The sequence below is a fragment of the Schistocerca nitens genome, chromosome 3 (genome assembly GCF_023898315.1).
Source record: "Schistocerca nitens isolate TAMUIC-IGC-003100 chromosome 3, iqSchNite1.1, whole genome shotgun sequence".
Classification (NCBI taxonomy): Eukaryota; Metazoa; Arthropoda; class Insecta; order Orthoptera; family Acrididae; genus Schistocerca; species Schistocerca nitens.
In genome coordinates, this window is record NC_064616.1 from 361,654,541 (window position 1) to 361,677,128 (window position 22,588).

Below are 22,588 nucleotides of genomic sequence, written 5' to 3' on the forward strand. Positions count from 1 at the left end.
TTCACCTACACATATCTCTACAGCTGTTGTTCACCCTGCATCTATGGCCTGTGGTGCCCCAGTGCCAGTTTTGGATAGTGCCATTTTGCCATGCATGCTATACTTTAATTACAGCAGCAGGCAAACAGATTACAAATTTTACCGTTTTGGAAATGTTTCCACCCTTCACCCAAAGCAAAGGATTGTGCTCTTTTGGATGCTAGATAAATCACTCTGTTTATGCATTATGACAATAGCTTCACCGTTTTCTGCATCCCTGTGACACACTTTATGTACCCTACACAGCTAGTGTTGCCACCTGCTGTCTGTGTGTGTGTGTGTGTGTGTGTGTGTGTGTGTGTGTGTGTGTTCAGGATATACTCCCAAACCCATTGATCAATTACAATGAAATTTGTCAGACAAACAGCAAACTTCATGAGCACCAGTTTACAATCTCCTAGCTCCTACAGGAGCAGAGGTAATGGGAAAGAACAGTTTTTCAGCTCCTAACATGTAGGCTGTCCTGCAAGACAGGCACATTGTGTGGTAGTAGTGTCAGTCTGTCTAAACAACCTCGTTTGCAGAGAAGCTTTCACATCAGAGACAAGAAACTTTTTCCAGCGACCAGTGTGTAGGCTACCTGCAGCATGGGCATGTTGTGTGAGTAGTTTTGGCCTGTTTTATCAACTTGTTTTGCATGGGCCATGTAAGTGGATGGGCATAGCTGGGGAAAGGATGAGGTAGATAGAGAAGGGAATGGACAGAGGAAGAGGGGCAAGAGGTTATCGATAGGAAGGGATGGGGGGATGGAGAGGTGGGACAGAAAAAAATGGCAGGATGAGAGGGGGAAAATGTGGACAGAGACAGTATAGAGGAGGAAATAGTCAGAAAGAGGAAGAGGAGGAGGTGGACAGAGAGTACTCTACAGCACTGGCCCCTTACTTAGTTTGCATTTATGGTGAATCTCTCAATCATCCCAAAGTCCCAAACTATGAGAATAAGTTCAAGTGACTCCTGTATATAAGAAGGGTAAAAGAATGAACCCAAAAAATTACAGACCAACATTCTTAACATCAATTTGCTGTAGAATTCTTGAACATATTCTCAGTTTGAATACAATTAATTTCCTTCAGACCGAAAAGCTTATGTCCATGAATCAGCATCATCATGTGTGCGAAACTCCGAGTACCCTTTTCTCATATGATGCATTGATAACTACTGATGAAGCACAACAGGCAGATTCCACATTTCTAGATTTCTGAAAAGCATTTCACATGGTGCCCCATTGCTGACTATTAACAAGGGTACAAACATATGGAATAGGTTCCCAGATATGTGAGTGGCTCAGTGATGTCTTAAGTAACAGAACCCAGTACGTCGCCACTGATGGCGAGTGCTCATCAGAGACAAGGGTACCATCAAGAGGGCCCCAGAGAAGTGTGATAGAACCACTATTATTTCCTATACACACAAATGGTCTGTTGGATAGAGTTGGCAGCAATCTACAGTTGTTTGCTGTTGATACTGTGGTCTATGGAAAGGCATCAAAGTTGAGCGACTGTAGTAGACAAGATGACTTAGACAAAATTTCTAGATAGTATGATAAATGGTAGTTACACTATGCAATCAAATGTATCCAGACACCCCCAAATACATATGCTTTTCATATTAGATCATTGTGCTGCCACCTACTGCCAGGTACTCCATATCAGCGACCACAGTAGTCATTAGACATCATGAGAGAGCAGGATGGGGTACTCCGCAGAACTCAGAGATGTGGTTAGGTGATTGGATGTCACACGTCTGTATGCAAGATTTCCACACTCCTAAACATCCATAGGTCCACTGTTTGCAATGTGATAGTGAAGTGGAAACGTGAAGGGACACACAGCAGAAATACGTATAGGCCGACTTTGTCTGTTGACTGACAGAGACTGCCGACAGATGAAGAGGGTTGTAATGTGTAAAAGGCAGACAACTATCCAGACCATCACACAGGAATTCCAAACTGCATCAGGATCCATTGCAAGTGCTATGACAGTTAGGCAGGAGGTGAGAAAACTTGGATTTCTTGGTCAAGCAGCTGCTCATAAGCCACACATCACACTGGTAAATGCCAAATGATGCCCCTCTTGGTGTAAGGAGCATAAACATTGGATGATTGAACAGTGGAAAAACGTTGTGTGGAGTGACAAATCATGGTACACAATGTGGCGATCCAATGGCAGCAAGTGGGTGTGGCTAATGGCCAGCATATGTAGTGCCAACAGCAAAATTTGGAGGCAGTGGTGTTATGGTGTGGTCGTGTTTTTCATGAAGGGCCTTGCACCCATTGTTGTTTTGCGTGGCACTATCACAGCACAAGCCTACATTGATATTTTAAGCACCTTCTTGTTTCCCACTGTTGAAGAGCAATTTGAGGATGGTGACTGCATCTTTCAACATGATTGAGCACCTGTTCATAGTGCACGGCCTATGGCAGAGTGGTTAGATGACAATAACATCCATGTAATAGACTGGCCTGCACAGAGTCCTGACCTGAATCCTATAGAACACCTTTGGGATGTTTTGGAACACCGACTTCATGCCAGGCCTCAGCAACCAACATTGATACCTCTCTTCAGTGTAGCACTCCGTGAAGAATGGGCTGCTATTCCCCAAGAAACCTTCCAGCACCTGATTGAACGTATGCCTGTGAGAGTGGAAGCCATCACCAAAGCTAATGGTGTGCCAACACCATATTGAATTCCAGCATTACCAATGTAGGGAGACACAAACTTGTAAGTCATTTTCAGCCATATGTCCGGATACTTTTGATCATATATTGTAGCTCTAAATGTAGAAAAAATGTAATTTAATGCAGATGAGTAGGAAAAACAAACACGTAATGTTTGGATACAGCATTACCAGTTTTCTTCTTGATAGTCACATCATTTAAATATCTGAGTGTCACATTACAAACTGACAGAAAATGGATTGATCATGTGAGGATTGTAGTAGGAAAGGGGAATGGTCAACTTCAGTTTATTGGGAGAATTATAGGAAAATGTGGTTCATCTGTAAAGATGACAGCATATAGGATGCTAGTGCGAGCTATTCTTGAGTACTGCTTGAGTGTTTGGGATCTGCAGTATGATTCTGATCCACTCAACTTACATTTCACATAAGGACCACACAGATAAGTTACAAGAAATTAGGGCTCATGCAGAGGAATGCAGACAGTCATTTTTCCATTACTCTATTTGTGAAGCGGGCCGGAGTGGCCGAACATTTCTAGGTGCTACAGTCTGGAACCGCGCAACTGCTACGGTCGCAGGTTCAAATCCTGCCTCAGGCATGGATGTGTGTGATGTCCTTAGGTTAGTTAGGTTTAAGTAGTTCTAAGTTCTAGGGGACTGATGACCTCAGAAGTTGAGTCCCATAGTGCTCAGAGCCATTTTTCTATTTGTGAATGGTACAGGAAAGTAAGTGACTATCAGCAGCACAGAGTACCCTCTGCAGTTCACTGTATGGTGGCTTGCAGAGTATGTATGTAGATGTAAATGTAAAGGAAATGGTGCAGGAGGAAATGTATAGAGAGAGGTGGAGAGGAGGAGATGGTCAGGGAGATGGGAGTTGAGGAGCTGAACCGGGAGAGAGGGGGGAGGAGGAAATGGACGGAGATTGTGTGGAGGAGGAAATAGTCAGAGAAAGGGGGTGGAAGAGGTGAACAGACAGAGGGAAGGAGGCAGAGATGCAGGAAGCAAGTGGAAGATGTACAGAGGTAGTGGGCAGGTGGAGAAGGAAGAAAGGGAATAGGAGATGGACAGAGAGAAGGGGAGAAGGATACTGATGGAGGAAGGGGCAGGAGAGAAGGGGCTGAGGTGGTGGCCAAAGAGTGGAGGAAGGAGGAGATGGAGAGACAAAGAGCATGGGAGAAAGAGATGAACAGATAGAGATGGGAGGAAGAGGTGGACACAGAGAGGGGGAGAGGGAGATGTGTTGAATATATGTGTCAAACGTGTACACAGGTGAAACTCTGGGAAAAGGCTGGTCTTAAATGTTTTAGAACTGACAATATCAAAATTATTTCTGGTTAATTATACATCATTTTTTGAAATGCACAATAGTGTAGTTGATTTACTCTACGTGACAAAGAGTTTCAGTTTAATTCCCACACTAAAAGATGCCACCAAGATTCACTATGGACTGTAAAACTGCATTACACCAATTTTTTTTATTCAAGAAGCATACTCTCTATACAATATCAAAGTAGTAAATATGGGCTACAGTGTTCATGAGTCTCTGTTGTTAGCAATGGAATTATCTTCAGATAAAAGGCTACCCTTCAAAACCACTGAGTGCAGGGACCTCAGTGATGGTAAATTAAGAAAGCATGCTGAAAAGTATTGTCTCCAATTTCTTATGTGGAAACTCTTACAGACTTTTATATAAAAGAAATGTTATTGCCGTCACTGTAGAATGTTGGATTTTGTTGACAGAGCCACAGCCTCACCTCTGCTCGCACCACTTCATCACTATCAAAAGTGAAATCCTCAAAGGTATTCTTTATATTTTCGGGGGAGATGAACATTGGATGGGACCAGTTTGAAACTGCATGGAAGTTGATTGGTGACAGTGAACCCAAGATGTTGTATTGTTGTGTAGATGCCACAGCACTCACATATGATCTGGCAATGTCATGCTGAAGGAGAAGGTGCTCCATATGTGGGCAAACTCTTTGAATTTGAAATTTCGTTACAGAATGCTGTTTCTCACACACCAACATAGTTACGTTACACACCTCCATGTCACTCATTACAATCTGTAGCCCTCTAGCAGCACAGGGTGGCAAATATGCAGACATGAAGAATAAAGGTGTAGAATTTTAATAACATCTGTTTTATTTAAAAAGCTTTAGGTGTTTTCACAATAAAAATTTGGAGACATTACTTCTTAGTGTGCCCTTACATAAACTTGTGCTACATACTAAATCAGGAAACTTGGAATGAGATGTTCAATGAAAGTGATGCAAAACAGAATTTCAATAAATTTCATGGATCATATAATTATAATGTTGATATAGCCTTCTTACTTAAGTAATCTAGATTAAAAGCAGTTGTAAACAAAAGCTGAATTACAACTGGCATAAAACCCCCCTGTGCAAAGATAGGAGTTCTGCATTCATGTAAAAAAATGCAATCCTGTAATTATTAGAAATGCAAAATTATATCAAAGAGTAGGCCTCTACAGAAAGATCTACCAAAAAGTTATTAGAGATGCAAGAAAGAGGTAATGATGAATATATCTGCAAATAATAATAAAAAACGAAAGACACAGGACACTTGGAATATCATCATATCTGAAACTGGCATAAAGCTAGTGTCAAAAAACATTACCCTAAAACTTCAGAATATAAGTATGTGATACCAAATCAGTAGCTAACATTATCAAAGGGTTCATTAGAAAATAGCAAATTATTTGATGCAAAATGACTTTCAAACTCTTAATATGCAGCACACTGAAAGCTGAAATCCTCACAGAGAGTCTATGTTTCTCAAACGGGTTACACGTGATGAACTCATAATGGCAATGACTTCATTAAAGAAGTTTTCAAGTGGTTTTTGCAACATCCTAAACTGTATTATAAACTGTACAGGATATTGTATTGATGAACCTCTGAAGCGTCTTATTAATCACTTCTATTTCACAGGCGCATTTAGCAATCTTCTGCAGGTTGTGAAGGTCACCCCCTTGTACTAAAAGGGAACCAGAGACTATTGTTAACAATTAAATGGCTTTATCTCAGCTTAGCAGCTTCTCAAAGATCTATGAAAAGCTCTTGTATAATAGAGTGCTAGAGTTTATAAACAAAAAATTACTGCTGCCAAATCATCAGCATGGCTTCAGGCAATCTACATACACAATCACAGCTATCTATGAATACCTGCACACTACCCTCAAAGCTATATATGAAAAGGAAATGGCTACTGGAATATTTTTGTGACTGTCCAAAGTGTTTGACATTACAAATAATGTTACTCTATTAAATAAGTTAGCATGAAAGAAAATTAGAGGTATTAAAATGAATGAATTAGATTGTATCTTACTAATCAGCAACAAAAGGACATCTTAAGAAGAAAAAATACTCATCAGGAAAAGCTGTAAGCAAATGTGGTATGTAACAGGGGTTGACACTGGCCCTGTTCTCTTTCTCTAGCATATATAGATGATATAATACTGTTGGTGCTAAACAGAAAATCTATTGTGAATGACACCAATGACACCAAAATTTTATTACATGTTTACAAGGAAAAGACCTTTAGTTATTATAAAATATGTAATTGGTTTTTTATTCGGTAATTCATTTCCTCTCCTAAAGACCTATTCAAAAATGTATTACAGTGTACCATTCACTGAAAGATGCTGTTATTAATTACATAACACAACATTGGCTTTGAGCCCGTGATCACAAACTCATCCACTTGCTGGAGTTGTCAGAAAACAAATGAAAACCAAGTAAAAACATAACACAAAATTGACTTTGACTTTCCTGTACCATTGCCCAGGAGTAGAACATTCAAAGGTGCTCAAATTGGTGACCCTGGACACCGATACACTGGTGCACTCATTGAATGAAAGAATTATTTACTGCTTCCATTGTTGCCTACTGAAGAGAATTACAAGCAAGCACAGTACGTTCCTGCATGTCCTCTGGAGTTGTTGGAATATTGCGATAGACAACGTCTTTAATGCATCCTCAAAGCAAAAAGTCCAGAGGATTTAAATCAGGAGACCTAGCAGGCCAAGTAACTGTTCCTCCTCGACCAATCCATCTGGCAGGATACCTCTGTTTCAGAACATGATGTGCACATATAGTTTAGTACTGATTACATGGTAAATAGGTGTATTAGTGTTCCTTTTAAGTGTACCATTAAAGGTTTCATTTTTCTTTATGTAATATAGCAGAAAACGCGAAAAGATCGTACAGTTGTATTTTCTGTTTACGTTTTGCTGCAGCAAATCTATAGAATTTCGTTTAGTTGTTCCTTGCTCTCTCCAGCAATTTAACTTAGTGTACCTCTTCATTATTTAATTAGCATTTCCAGAAAGTAGCATAAAGTTTAAGTTGTTGTTTTAGAAACTTTGCACTGTTGCTTTTGTTTACACACAGTTGTGTATAGGCCAAATTTGCGGAACCATATTTTTGTGTTGACCTGTAATTTAACTGACTTATTCTTAATAAACTATTATGTTTATCATGAGTGAAAAGTGCTTGACTTGCCGTAGAGTTGTTAGGTTGGGGCTTTGGTGTGATGGGTGCTGTAGTTTTTTCCATGTGGGTGACTGTAGTGGCGTGGGAATAGGGGAAGTAAATGAGACTCATCAGTTGTTTTGTAGGATTTGTAGTAGAGATAGGAAGGTACTAGAACAGGAGGGGAAAATTGCCGCCCTTCAGGCTGAGTTAGACAAGGCCAGGGGAGATCTTGACAGGTTAAGGAGGGAGAAGGATTAAGAGAGGTGGGAAGTGGCAACAGGCAACAGAAGGAACAGGCCTAGAACTTTGTCTGACAGCTTTGTGGTAAATGTGGAAAATAGATTTGATCTGCAAATTCAGTTAGAAGCTGGTGAGCCTCAAGCAGTTGCAGGTGTGGACAGGGCACAACAAACTTTCAGCAGAAAATTGAAAAGTAAGAATGTAGGGAAATCAGTAAAGAGAAAGAAAGTGTTGTTGTTAGGTAGTTCCCATGGAAGAGGTGTTGGCCAACTTTTGCAGGATGAACCAGGATCAGAATACCAGGTCACCAATTTTTTTAAACCTAGTGCTGGTCTGGAGCAGGTGACAGAGGATTCAGGATCACTTTGCAAAGATTTCACTAAGGAAGACACTGTGGTTATAGTGGGTGGGGCAGGTAACAGTATTGACAGATATCCTGGGTACAGTATAGAGTGTGACCTGGCAAAGATTTCATCAGTATCAAAGCATACTAGTGTCGAGTTCGTATCTGTTCTTGGGCGCCATGACCGACCTCATTTGAACTCTTCTGTCAAGATAGTTAATTTGGAGATGGAACAGCTGCTTATGTCGGGTGCAGGGTCACTCATTGGTGTGGTTCCTGTTGATTCTCTCAATAGGTGGGATTATACTAGGCATGGCCTTCACCTCAACATGAAGGGGAAGGGTAAATTGGCTGGGGAAATAGCAGGAAAGTTAAAGGGGGGAGGCACTGTCATGAGTGGTAAAATACCAGTGGCTATAGCGTTCAGAAAAGACCATTTTTTAGGGTAGGGAGGACAGAAAGAAAGAAAATTTTAATAGAGGTTAGAACTGAGACACACTTTCAGTTTGAGAAAGAAACCAAAAAACATAATTCTAGTTTATTACATCAGCATAAACAGCTATAGGTTAAGAATTTTCAACAGTCAGCAGATATTTTAACTCTACCCAATTTTAACTCAGTCAATGTGAAATGTCAGCTATCTTTATTGCACCAGAATATTTGAGGACTGAGAAATAAAATTAATGAATTAATTATCTGCATAGATGAATTAGAGTCTTCAAACCCAGCTGAAATTATCTGCCTCTCTGAACATCATGTGGCCACTGGTATAGAACTTTTAAGTGTTACAGGGTTTAGGTTAGCATCTCACTTTTGTAGATCAGAAATGGAGAAAGGAGGAGTTGCCAAATTCATCAGGAACTGTCATAAATTTAAGAACATAGACATTCATAAATTTTGCCTAGAACAGCATATGGAAGCATGTGCAACAGAAGTAGAATTTCACAAAAAATCCTTCGTAATATTAGGTATATATCGAGCACCTGCAGGTAACTTTAATCTGTTCGTAAACCACCTTCAAGCTGTACTGGCCCATTTAACAACCAAAAACAAAGAAATAGTGGTTGCTGGTGGTTTCAATGTAGGTTTCCTTAAAGACTCTCCCAATAAAAACTTACCTGAGTTAGTAACACTATCATTCAACTTAATTCCCACTGTAAAGTTTCCCACTAGGGTAGAAAATTGCTCACAAACAGCCATTGATAATATCATTATTGAAAAGTCCAATGAACAAAATTGTATTACAAAACCAATAGTCAATGGCCTCTCAGACCAAGACATGCAGTTCCTTCTGTTAAATGTTAATACTGAGCAGAATATAAAATCTGTTAAATCTGAGCTCAAGAGGGTAATCAATAAGCCAAAAATTGATTATTTTACGACACTCCTCAGAGACATTCACTGGACTGATGTTTACAGTGCTCATGGCATGAATGAAAAATATAACACTTTTGCTAATAAAGTGCTTACCTTATTCGAACACTGTTTTCCCTCAAAACTTACCAAGGTTAGAGCAAAGTCTACAAAGAAGCCATGGATTAACCAAGGAATAGGGGTATCTTGTAAAACAAAAAGAAAACTGTATCTGTCAATCCAAAACAGTTCCGATGTTGATGCTATAGCACATTACAAGAAATTCTGCAAAATATTAAAGACTGTAATATGGACGTCAAAGCAAATATACTACAAGAAAAAGATAGTCATATCACATAACAAAATAAAGACAATATGGGATATAGTGAAGGAGGAGACCGGTAGAACGAGACATGAAGAGGGACAAATAGCATTAAGAGTAAATGATACATTGGTGACAGATGTGTATAGTGTTGCAGAACTTTTTAACAAACATTTTATAACTGTTACTCAAAATATGCGGTTGCCAGGTTTCGTAGATGCTGCTGTGGAATACCTCAGACCAGACATTTCAAGTAACTTCCATAATATGAATTTGACCCTCACTACCCCAGCAGAAATAATGTCCATCATAAAATCTTTAAAATCAAAAACATCTAGTGGGTAAGATGAAATATCAACAAAGTTAGTTAAAGAATGTGATTCTGAGCTAAGTAACATATTAAGCTATCTGTGTAACCAGTCGTTTATCAGTGGAATATTTCCTGAATGGTTGAAATATGCAGAAGTTAAGCCACTATTTAAGAAGGGAGATAAAGAAATAGCATAAAATTTCCATCCAATTTCACTGTTGCCAACATTCTCAAAAATTTTAGAAAAAGTAACCATCTTATCTCAAATAACATACTATCAAAGACACAGTTTGGATTTCTAAAGGGTTCTGATATTGAGAAGGCTATCTACACTTACAGTGAAAATGTGCTTAATTCATTAGACAAAAAATTGCAGGCAACTGGTATATTTTGTGATCTGTCTAAGGCATTTGACTGTGTAAATCACAATATCCTTTTGATTAAATTAGATTATTATAGTGTAACAGGAAATGCTGCAAAATGGTTCAAATCTTATATCTCTGGCAGGAAACAAAGAGTGTTATTAGGAAAGAGACATGTATCAAGCTATCATGCATCATCCAACTGGGAACTAATTACATTTTTGGGCCCTTACTTTTTCTTGTGTATATCAATGACCTTTCATCGGTAACATTACCAGTTGCCAAGTTCGTTTTGTTTGTTGATGATACAAACATAGCAATAAATAGCAAATCAAGTGTAGTCTTAGAAAGATCAGCTAATAAAATATTTGTGGACATTAATCACTGGTTCCTAGCCAATTCCTTGTCACTAAACTTTGAAAAAACACACTACATGCAGTTCAGAACATGTAAGGGGTGTCCCACGTGTATATGTCTAACATACGATGACAAGAAGATAGAAGAAGTGGACAGTGTTAAATTCTTGGGATTACAGCTTGATAATAAATTCAACTGAGGAAAGCACACCACAGAACCTCTGAAGCATCTTAACAAATCTCTATTTGCAATGCGAATTGTGTCAGACATAGGGGATATAAAAATGAAAAAGCTGGCATACTATGCTTACTTTCATTCCATAATGTCATATGGGACTATTTTTTGGGGTAATTCATCAAGCCAAGCTAAAGTTTTCTGGGCACAAAAACGTGCAGTAAGAGTTATACGTGGTGTGAACTCAAGAACATCCTGCAGAAGCCTGTTTAGGGTACTAGGGATACTAACTACTGATTCCCAATATATTTATTCCTTAATGAAATTGTCATAAAAAATTTTATCACTTTTTCAAACCAACAGCTCAATTCATGGAATCAATACTACAAATAAGAATAATCTTCACAAGGATTTAAAGTCACTTAGTCTTGTACAAAAAGGTGTGCATTATTCAGGAACACACATTTTCAATAACTTGCCAGCAGCCATTAAAAGCTTAACAACCAATTAAATCCAGTTTAAGAGAAGCCTAAAGGATTTATTGGTGACCAACTCCTTCTACTCCATTGATGAATTTCTCAGTAAAACCAACTGATTTGTGTGTATATATATACATACAGGGTGTTACAAAAAGGTACGGCCAAACTTTCAGGAAACATTTCTCACACACAAATAAGGAAAAGCTGTTATTTGGACATGTGTCCGGAAATGCTTTATTTCCATGTTAGAGCTCATTTTAGTTTTGTCAGTATGTACTGTACTTCCTCGATTCACCACTAGTTGGCCCAATTGAAGGAAGGTAATGTTGACTTCAATGCTTGTGTTGACATGTGACTCATTGCTCTACAGTACTAGCATCAGGCACATCAGTACGTAGCATCAACAGGTTAGTGTTCATCACGAACGTGGTTTTGCAGTCAGTGCAATGTTTACAAATGCGGAGTTGGCAGATGCCCATTTGATGTATGGATTAGCATGGGGCAATAGCCGTGGTGTGGTACATTTGTATCGAGACAGATTTCTAGAACAAAGGTGTCCTGACAGGAAGATGTTCGAAGCAATTGATCGGCGTCTTAGGGAGCACGGAACATTCCAGCCTATGACTCGTGACTGGGGAAGACCTAGAACGACAAGGACACCTGCAATGGACGAGGCAATTCTTTGTGCAGTTGACGATAACCCTAATGTCAGTGTCAGAGAAGTTGCTGCTGTACAAGGTAACGTTGACCACGTCACTGTATTGAGAGCGCTACGGGAGAACCAGTTGTTTCCGTACCATGTACAGCATGTGCAGGCACTATCAGCAGCTGATTGGCCTGCACAGGTACACTTCTGCGAATGGTTCATCCAACAATGTGTCAATCCTCATTTCAGTGCAAATGTTCTCTTTACAGATGAGGCTTCATTCCAACGTGATCAAATTGTAAATTTTCACAATCAACATGTGTGGGCTGACGAGAATCCGCACGCAATTGTGCAGTCATGTCATCAACACAGATTTTCTGTGAACGTTTGGGCAGGCATTGTTGGTGATGTCTTGATTGGGCCCCATGTTCTTCCACCTACGCTCAACGGAGCACGTTATCATGATTTCATATGGGATACTCTACCTGTGCTGCTAGAACATGTGCCTTTACAAGTACGACACAACATGTGGTTCATGCACGATGGAGCTCCTGGACATTTCAGTCGAAGTGTTCGTACGCTTCTGAACAACAGATTCGGTGACCGATGGATTGGTAGAGGCGGACCAATTCTATGGCCTCCACGCTCTCCTGACCTCAACCCTCTTGACTTTCATTTATGGGGGCATTTGAAAGCTCTTGTCTACGCAACCCCGGTACCAAATCTAGAGACTCTTTGTGCTTGTATTGTGGACGGCTGTGATACAATACACCATTCTCCAGGGCTGCATCAGCGCATCAGGGATTCCATGCGACGGAGGGTGGATGCATGTATCCTCGCTAACAGAGGACATTTTCAACATTTCCTGTTACAAAGTGTTTGAAGTCACGCTGGTACGTTCTGTTGCTGTGTGTTTCCATTCCATGATTAATGTGATTTGAAGAGAAGTAAAAAAATTAGCTCTAACATGGAAAGTAAGCGTTTCCGGACACATGTCCACATAACATAGTTCCTTTCTTTGTGTGTGTGTTCATTGTTGTAGTTGTATTACACGTTTATTACCTTAGATAAATAAATAAACTTTTGTATTTTAAATTTAGTGCATTAGTATTTGTAAACTGATTCTTTCATATAGCGTTCATTAAAAAATGATGATCATTCCACTTGGGACCTGTGGAATGGTACATTAGCTTATTTGTTTGAGTTGTAAATGTTTGTCACGTATTGTTGTTTTACTGACATGTTCTACACCCTGGAGGACTTCCTCACTATGGATCAATTGGAATGAAAGTAAATCTAATCTAATCTAATCTAGTCACATTTGATATAATTTGCATTGTTACCTTTAGGAGAAACAGTAAAAGGGAAGCCATTATAGACATAATATACTTTATTCTCAAGGGGTTTCTTTTTATTGTGATGTTACTTTCTGTCAGTTGCATTATTTTATTAGGGACATATCAGTTAACTGTTATATTTATTTATTTTTGTAGAATGGAATTTTCACTTGAATTCACAAAGCCAGGTAAGCATCCAGAAGGTTTTAATTTTCCTTCAGAAAATCTTGTGCACATGTACCACTCATTGCTAAGAAAGGCAGAAATGTTGTATCCAGTCTCCACTATGATGACAATGTTGATGAAGAGATAGACAAAGCAGAAACGATAGTTATGTACAACAAGACGAAAAGCGGTGTAGACATGTGTGACAATTGTATGCTGTCTACAGCTGCACAAACATGCTTGCTGATTGCCTATGGACATATTTTACTCCCTACTGAAAGTTGGAGGCATCAGTTCTGTAGTCATTCATGCTACCAGTAACCCAGACAGTTGCACTAGAATAAGTGATTTCCTGCACCTGTTGCCTTACAAGCTTGTTTCAGAACATGTAGGAGTCCAAGCTGCTATAGAAATTTAAACATAGTAAATTATATATTCACAATTACTTTGTTGATTTTTACTTCCAAATGTAGATTTATCTCCAAGCAGACCGACAGTTCCAAAACTAAAATGGAACCTTGCAGGACCCCACATGTAGTTAGTTCCAAGTTGTATGATGCCTGATAGCTTAATACATGTCCATTTCCTAATAACACCCTTTGTTTCCTGCCAGAGATATAGGATATGAACCATTTTGCAGCATTTCCTGTTACACTATAATATTCCAATTTACTTAAAAGGATATTGTGATTTACACCGTTAAATGCCTATGACAGATCACAAAATATACCAGTCGCCTGCAGTTTTTTACCTAACGAATTAAGCACATTTTCACTGTAAGGGTAGATAGCGTTCTCAGTATCAGAACCCTTTAGAAATCCAAACTGTGACTTTGACAGTATGTTAATCGAGATAAGATGGTTATAAAGCCAATTGTACATTACTTTTTCTAAGATTTTTTGGGAATGGTGGCAAAAGCGAAATAGGACAGAAATTTGATGCAATTACTTTATCTCCCTTCTGAAACAGTGCCTTAACTTCAGCATTTTTTAACCATTCATGAAATATTCCACTGATAAAAGACTGGTTACACAGATAGCTTAATATGTTACTTAGCTCAGAATCACATTCTTTAACTAACTTTGTTGATATTTCATCTTACCCACTAGATGTTTTTGATTGAATGATAGTGTTACTAACTCAAATAAATTTTTATTGGGAGAGTCTTTAAGGAAATCTACAAATCTACATTGAAACCACCAGCAACCACTATTTCTTTGTTTTTTGTTGTTAAATGGGCCAGTACAGCTTGAAGGTGGTTTACAAACAGATTAAAGATACCTGCAGGTGCTCGATATACACCTAATATTACGAAGGATTTTTTGTGAAATTCTACTTCTGTTACACATGCTTCCATATGCTGTTCTAGGCAAAATTTATGAATGTCTATGTTCTTAAATTTATGACAGTTCCTGATGAATTTGGCTACTCCTCCTTTCTCCATTTCTGATCTACAAAAGTGAGATACTAATCTAAACCCTGTAACACTTAAAAGTTCTAAACCAGTGGCCACATGATGTTCAGAGAGGCAGATAATTTCAGCTGGGTTTGAAGACTCTAATTCATCTATGCAGATAATTAATTCATTAATTTTATTTCTCATTAATTTTATTTCTCAGTCCTCGAATATTTTGGTGCAATAAAGATAGCTGACATTTCACATTGACTGAGTTAAAATTGGGTAGAGTTAAAATATCTGCTGACTGTTGAAAATTCTTAACCAATGGCTGTTTATGGTGATGTAATAAACTAGAATTATGTTTTTTGGTTTCTTTCTCAAACTGAAGGTTTGTCTCACGTGGGACTGTCAGTCCACAATTCTTGACCTTTCAGCATCACTGCTCTAGTCAGAATGAAACAAAGGAATAACATACCACTGTCAGTAACAGGAAGGTACTCAGGTCATGTGATTACTTCATCTGAAGAGATGAAAAAGAAAGGAAAGATACATCTACGCACACTGTCAATCTGCATGTGACTATTGCAGGGTAATTTTATCCTCATGCATTTTAGGTGAAATCAGAACTCCATCTGAAATAGGAATATGATTACAGAACAGATAATGTTTTTGTCTAAATTGAGTGCTTTATAAATGTCTTTTTGGAGTTCTTCCTCTTGTATGCTGGGCAGAATGAATTATACCTCAGGAACTAAGGTCATGTGTACCTTGAATGCATTAATTCTGTAACAGTCTGGCAGTAAATCCTTCTCCAAATATCCTTAGCCTAAAGTTTGCCAAAAATCTGATGATATTAGTAGTAGATGAATATGATGTGCATTATATGTTATACTGATTAAGGCTTGAGCATTAGAACTGGGTCTGATAAGGAATCAAATAAGGCAGAAAATATCACAGTTAAAGGCAATGACACACTTAAAAGAAGATTAACATAATGAATACTTCTAATTACAGCTAAAATTACCATACACATAAATACCATAATAATAAGATATACAGTAGTTAGCTTTATATACAAGATTAATTAAATTTAAGTCACTTAATTCTGATACAGTCCATTTTTGTCTGGATGTATTACTAAGGATTATGATCTTAGTCCTTTTTGTAATATACAACAGCTATACCAGCTTCTAGTTATTTCCAAACACAATGATTCGAGAACAAATGGTGATGATTTGGAAAGAAGTAACATGACAAAATGTACCCTCACACAGATACACCTTCCACACCAAAATCTAGCATACTGCTAGCTATACTAGTACACAATTTGTCAGTAAAATAACAGCAGTAATGATGGCACAAGTATCCAGCCCTAGAAGGAAAATGTCCATAACTTGTTATAAATGAGATTATGATGCAAAACACAAGGTGTAATTTATAAATTAATTCTCAAATTAAAAAGAAAACCATAGGGCTTCACCTATTATGACGACATCAGCAGCTGAGGGAACATTTGGTTCTTCTGGTTTCTGGTTTTCCTTTTGCTTTGGTGGACCATTTTGCATGCATCTCACCAGCTTACTGAAGTCTTTACTTCCCTGTGGAATGAAGAATGCCTATAGAAACATAATAAAATGAGTTTTATAATACAGCAGAGTAACCCACCACCACTAAGGAATATTTTATTCTAGTTTGATGTAAAAATGAGATACCATATTTTCTAAATAATTTGTTTATTAGCAAGTCAAAATTTAATGAGATGCTACAAGGCAAGGAATTTTTTCAGGAGTTTATAAGAGATCATTTTGTACTGTAAGTTAAAAAAGAAAACAGGAACCATTTTAAAAATACTTTATGTATTTAATAAAGACTTTTGCCAATATTGAGAAATGTAAATTGATTTGCAACTTGATATTATACTGTTATCTCAAAATTTTCCCTATTAACTATTTATAAATGCACAAAGAGATGAGCACACGTGAAGTCTTTCTGCTACTTGTAAACTTTAATTATTGATATCATATTTTAGAAGTATATTAAAATTAGTTGTGTTATATTGATCAGTTGAGTAAGTGATAAGTTTATTCTTTGACAATTCACATTCTATGGATTCCATCTGCCTACTGCATAAATAATTATAAGTAAACATCTATGCATTTTACAGAGTGCATACAATTCCTTCTCAACATGAATATTAAGACGTATAGTAAAGCTGTACGCAAAAGTCTGCCTCCATATTTGAGTGTTCCAGGTAGATGGCTGCCATGTGGAGGACTAGATTCGATTACTGGTACTGCCAAAGATTATTCCTTGGTGGCAGGACTAGTAGGGGGTGCACTCAGCCTAGTGATGCCAACTGAGGACCTACCTGGCTGAGTAGTAGGGGCTCCATGGTCTGAAAATTCTGCAAAACAGCCAGACCAGTGTGCACAGTACATGCCCTTCCATCATATATCTGAATGACACCACAAGGCAGAGAATGACATGGCGGCCACTAGATATCCCTTGCCTCATTTCAGACCCAACAGTTTCCATTTTTACTTCTATATTCACATCTATATTCTGCAAGCCACATTATAGTGTGTGCCAGAGAACACTTTTTATACCACTGCCACTTCCCTCTTTTCCTATATCAGTGGTGAATAGTTTGTGGGAAGAACGATTACAGGTAAGCCTTTGTGTGTGTGATCAAATCTCTCTAATTTTATCTTCATGGTCTTTTCGCGAAATATTTGTAGGAGGAAGCAATATGGGCACTCATTGACACTACTAAGAATGTATGCTCTCGTAATTTTACCAGTAGGCCAGATAGTGATGCAGAACACCTCTCTTGCAGCGTTTGGCATTGGAGTTGTCTGAGCTTAACAAATGAACCTGTAATAAAACACACTGCTCCTCTTTGAATCTTCTCTATTTTCTCTATCAATCCTGTCTGGTATGGATCTCATACTGATGAGCATTATTCAAGTATTGGTCGAACGCATGTTTTGTAAGCTACTTCTTTTGCTGGTGGACTACATCTCCTGAGGACGCTTCCCATGAATCTCAGTCTGGCAACAGCCTTACCCGTGATTAATTTTATGTGGTCGATCCATTACAAACCATTCTGTACGCATACACCTAAACATTTTATGGAAGTTATTGCTTCCTGTGACTGTCCTACAATCGTGTAATCAAAGGGTAAAGGGTTTTTCTGTCTGTGTATTCACGATGAGTTACATTTGTTTATGTTAAGGGTCACTTGCTCCTCCTTGCAGCAAGTGTCGATCCTCTGCAAGTCTTCCTGGATTTGGCTACAGTTTTCTAGTGTTGTGACTTCTCTGTATTCCACAGCATCATCCACGTACAGCCCTACTGAACTTCTGACGTTAGCTGTTAGGTTATTCATATATCCCTGAAAAGTAGGTAATGGTTCTATAACACTCCCTTGAGGCACGTCCAAAGTTACTTTTACATCTGAAGACTTCTCTCTGTTGAGAATGTCAAGTTGTGTTCTGTTTGCTAGACACTATTCAATCTACATAGTTGGTCTGATATTCTGTACGCTCATATTTTGTACATTAGATCACAGTACGAAACTGAAGGCCTAACAAATGCCTTCTGAAAGTCAGGGAGCAGGGCATCTGTCTGGGCACTTGTGTCTACTGCGTCCTGGGGCTCATGGACGAAAAGAGTGAGCTACGTTTCATATGGTCACTATTTTCGGAACACATGTTGATTCCTACAGAGTAGATTTTCGGTCTCCACAAATGTCATAAAACGCGAGCATAAAACATGTTCTAGAATTCTATGAAAGACCAACATCAGAGCTATAGGTCTGTAGTGTTGCGCATCTGTTCAACAATCCTTCTTGAAAACGGGAATAAGTTGTGCTTTCTTCCAATCATTTGGAATGCTTCTCTCTTCCAGAGACCTATCGCTGAAAGACGGTTAAATTTTCTCGCATATTCTGTGTACCGGTAACATCAAACTGATATCCAGTCAAGTTCAATGGTCTTTTCTTCACTTAGTTTGATATCTGTCATTTTGACGTTCATGCGATGATTTAAAGGAGGAACAACAGCGCAATCCTCCTCTGTGAAACAATTTTGGAAAAAGATGATTAGTATTTAGGCCTTTTCTGTCTCATCTTCTTTTTCAGCGTCACGATGATCACAGAGTGTCAGAACAGGTCGCTTTGCTCCAAATGCTGATTTAATACTTTGTTGCCTGTTGGTACTTCTAAGTACCATCTCTTTCGATTCTTGTTTATTCTGACTGCACACATAATACATGGTTATGATGAACTGGAAACATTTCACTGCCCCTTGCTGATCTTGTTCACCAGACAAAATGTACGTTTGTACAATTTTTGTTGGCAGCTGAAGGTTTGCTTTGTAGAGACCGTATTTGTTTTGTTTACTGCCATTCAGCTGTTAGCAACATAGATATGACGAAGGTTAGATCCTATTTTTTCCCTTACAGCTGTTTTGTTATATCTGTTGTTTTCATTTATGGAATAAGGCGAACACCTTGTTGTACTTTAGAGTACGCCTAGGCTACAGTATTGTTGCTGAAAATAGGGCAGCAAAGAGCTGTTCCTCAAATACCAGTTTCAATTGACTGTATTGAGCTGATAATAATTGCAAATTGTGTTTTATATTATTAAACTGCACAGGTTCGTTAACGTTAGTCATCTGACACTTACTTTCAACACATTTTGAAGTTAGCAAAAGTACTTCCATTGCAGTTTCTAAATGATGGTGAATACTGAATTGAATTCTCTACATATTGACTTTCGAGTAAAATGGGACGAAGGTATCAAGTTAAGTGGAAAAGTAATCTGTAGCATGCTATGCCCTTCTACGTCTATCAGGAGCGTATAATGTTGTGTGTGTCAGTGAAGACTAGGCTACTTTGCTTACATACATTGTCATTATACATGCTCTAAGTTTTTATGATTGTGATGAGTAATTGGTGTTTGAGAAAAAGCTCTTCGGTCACCTATTTCCAGCAAAAATACTGTATCTATCATGTACACAGAAACGAAATGTGAAGTTAAACTTGGCATTAGTTATGACTAATAATTTCCCTGATGTTCAAAAATGGCTCTGAGCACTATGGGATTTCCCTGATGTTTCACAGCAAATAAGTCAGTCTGGAACCAATATTTCTTCCTGGTGAGACTGAAAATCTCAAAAGTGTGTTTGAAGATCAGATTCAATTATCCCTATTGGTAACAATAAATTACTAGGACAACATCAGACACACTGATGCAGTTCTTCAATGATCTCAGTACGTCTAATTGCTTGACAATGTGGTAGGTATCTGACAAACTATGATTTTGGCGTTAGAAGTTTGAAAAAAAAAAATTGGATCAAATGGCTCTGAGCACTATGGGACTTAACATCTGAGGTCATCAGTCCCCTAGAACTTAGAACTACTTAAACCTAACTAACCTAAAGACATCACACACATCCATGCCCGAGGCAGGATTCGAACCTGTGACCATAGCGGTCACGTGGTTCCAGACTGAAGCGCCTAGATGTTTCAGTTTTTAATTTTAACTACTGGATCATTTTAAGGTAATTCCCTATTTACGTCAAGTTTAACGTGGACTCTATGTCACACTGCTACTCAGCATCAATTTTCGCACTAAAAAAAATTCGTGCCCTCATTAGCTTTGAATACGGGATCTCTACTACCGTAGAACCGCATTTAACTGACTGAGCCACAGTGACGCAGCTTCAAAAACACTCAGTTTTACTGTTTACAAATCGTGTCTTTTCTCCAGAGGTTGGAAGGTTCACACTTCCAAAGAAAATAGACATAAATAGTTTCCGGAAATGCAGTAAATACACCAACTGAAGATATAATGAGCTGCTCCTTTAATTCGTCTGCAAAAATGGCTACCGCATGTCGGTGTCTCGAACGACCACAAAAGTCGATACTCGGCCTCTGTCGTCTTCGATACAGCGGGTATACATCATAATGACGTCACGCGTGACTTTATCATCGTGCAACCACGCTCACCCCACCTATGGCGCTGTCTCCAACGGGTCACAAACCAACGACCCCTGCCTGAGTGCCCGACCCTAGGTCCGTCATATTCCCGCGCCTCTATACAGCTCCACGCTGCCGTGCGCCGCCATGCAGTGGAAGGAGGCTAGTCGCTACCGTCCACAAAGAACGTCTGCGTCGGCGCGTCTGAGAATTAACCTCCCACCATATTCAGTCTGTTTGTTTCAGATACACTGAACTATATCTGATCCAGGTTGTCGATAAAGTGTTGTTTCAGCTGACTGGCTACCTTCATCCACCGACCCCCAGCAGAGATCCGCTCGTCCACACCTTCTAGCAGCACATGGTTACACTTGCACACAACACATATAGAACCTAAAGACAGTTTTGCAAATAAGAAGATGTACTGATACTTTGGTAATTTTTGTCGGCTTTAGAAAAGCTTATGATCCGATAGAAAGATAGACATCACTCCATACTTAAGAGAAATTCAAAATCAACGGCAAAACAAGAGTAATTATTCCACAGACCTTAACAGGTACAACTTCCAAAGTTAAATTCGTGGAAGAAACTTCAGAAGCACTTCATATTCACATAGCTGTTCGCCAAGGAGACGGACTTTCTCCCTCACACTTAACATAACTTTGCATAAAACTGTGAAGACATGGGAAAACGAAATAAAAGGAATCCAATGCAGGGTTTAAAAAGAGCTGTCACATACGATCTCGCTATCCTGACGAACGATAGAGGAGAAGCCCATTGTGCCCTACAGAAGCCTTAAGAAATCTCACAGAAGACTGATCTACAAATCTCTTACGAGAAAACTCAATATATGAAATAGAGGGGAAAATAATTTCCAGATTATAACTCGATGCAGGGAAGTGTCACACGTTATACACTAAAGAATGTCTTGGAGAGATCATCCAATCATCGTAATTGGACACAATAACCAATGAAGAAAAAATCTCAGAATTACAAAAGTCGTTTAAGCTCACGTGGAGTCATTACAATAATCAAATGTATCTCTGTCCATCAAAAACTAAAGCGTTACTGAATAGCAGCTGTACCAGAAGTAGCTTACTTTAGGCTGCAGACACTGTTGTGCTTCATGACCAAACAAAAATAAGATAGATTAAAAATCAAAAAAGGAAAATTCTTAGAATAATATTCGAAGTAGTTTATCGTGAAGAAAGTTTGCCGGCCGCTGTGGCCAAGCGGTTCTAGGCGCTTCAGTCTGGAACCGCGCTGCTGCTACAGCCGCAGGTTCGAATCCTGCCTCGGGCATGGATGTGTGTGACGTCCCTAGGTTAGTTAGGTTTAAGTAGTTCTAAGTCCAGGGAACTGATGACCTCAGATGTTAAGTCCCATAGTGCTTAGAGCCATTTGAGCCATTTTGAAGAAAGTTTGATACTTAGGCCATCGAGAGAGATTTACAAACAGTCAACAAGAATAATAGAGACCTTTGGAAAAGGAAGGCTGAAATTTTATGGACATATGCACAGGATGAACAAGAACAGGTTTACAAGGGAAATCTTCGAGGCTCACTTGTTACCAACGTTGTTTTGAGTACGCAGCAGAAGTTCCGCTAGGAAGCCGTTACGCTTCCTCAATATAGTCGTGATCCATCCATATGCGATGTCTGTCTTTTTGGAACCATGAAAAAAAAATTTCCTTGGCTGTCGATTTACTTCCAACGAAGAGGTGCACGCCTTGGTACAATTACGTCTGTGTGGGCAACCGTCAACATTTTTCCATAAGGGAATGACTTGTCTCACAGTGGGATTAATTTATTACCAGTTCTGGCGACTAATTTTGAAATAATAAACAGTTTACTAACTTTTTTCCAGGTGTCTCGTTTTCATTTGACTGTCCCATATATTTACGT

The 22,588-nt window shown here is 38.7% G+C and overlaps 1 protein-coding gene across 2 annotated transcripts in view; it reads right to left on the bottom strand.

The window, feature by feature from the left end:
- Window positions 1-22,588, bottom strand: part of LOC126248308 (sarcosine dehydrogenase, mitochondrial) — a 245,949-nt gene that overhangs the window by 151,648 nt on the left and 71,713 nt on the right. Inside the window, exon 3 of one of the 2 annotated variants that reach the window (XM_049949180.1) lies at window positions 16,184-16,301. In XM_049949180.1, the coding sequence (XP_049805137.1) occupies window positions 16,184-16,301 (118 nt within the window). Of the gene's footprint in view, window positions 1-16,183; window positions 16,320-22,588 lie in introns of both variants that reach the window. The other variant, XM_049949179.1, reaches the window with a different exon arrangement.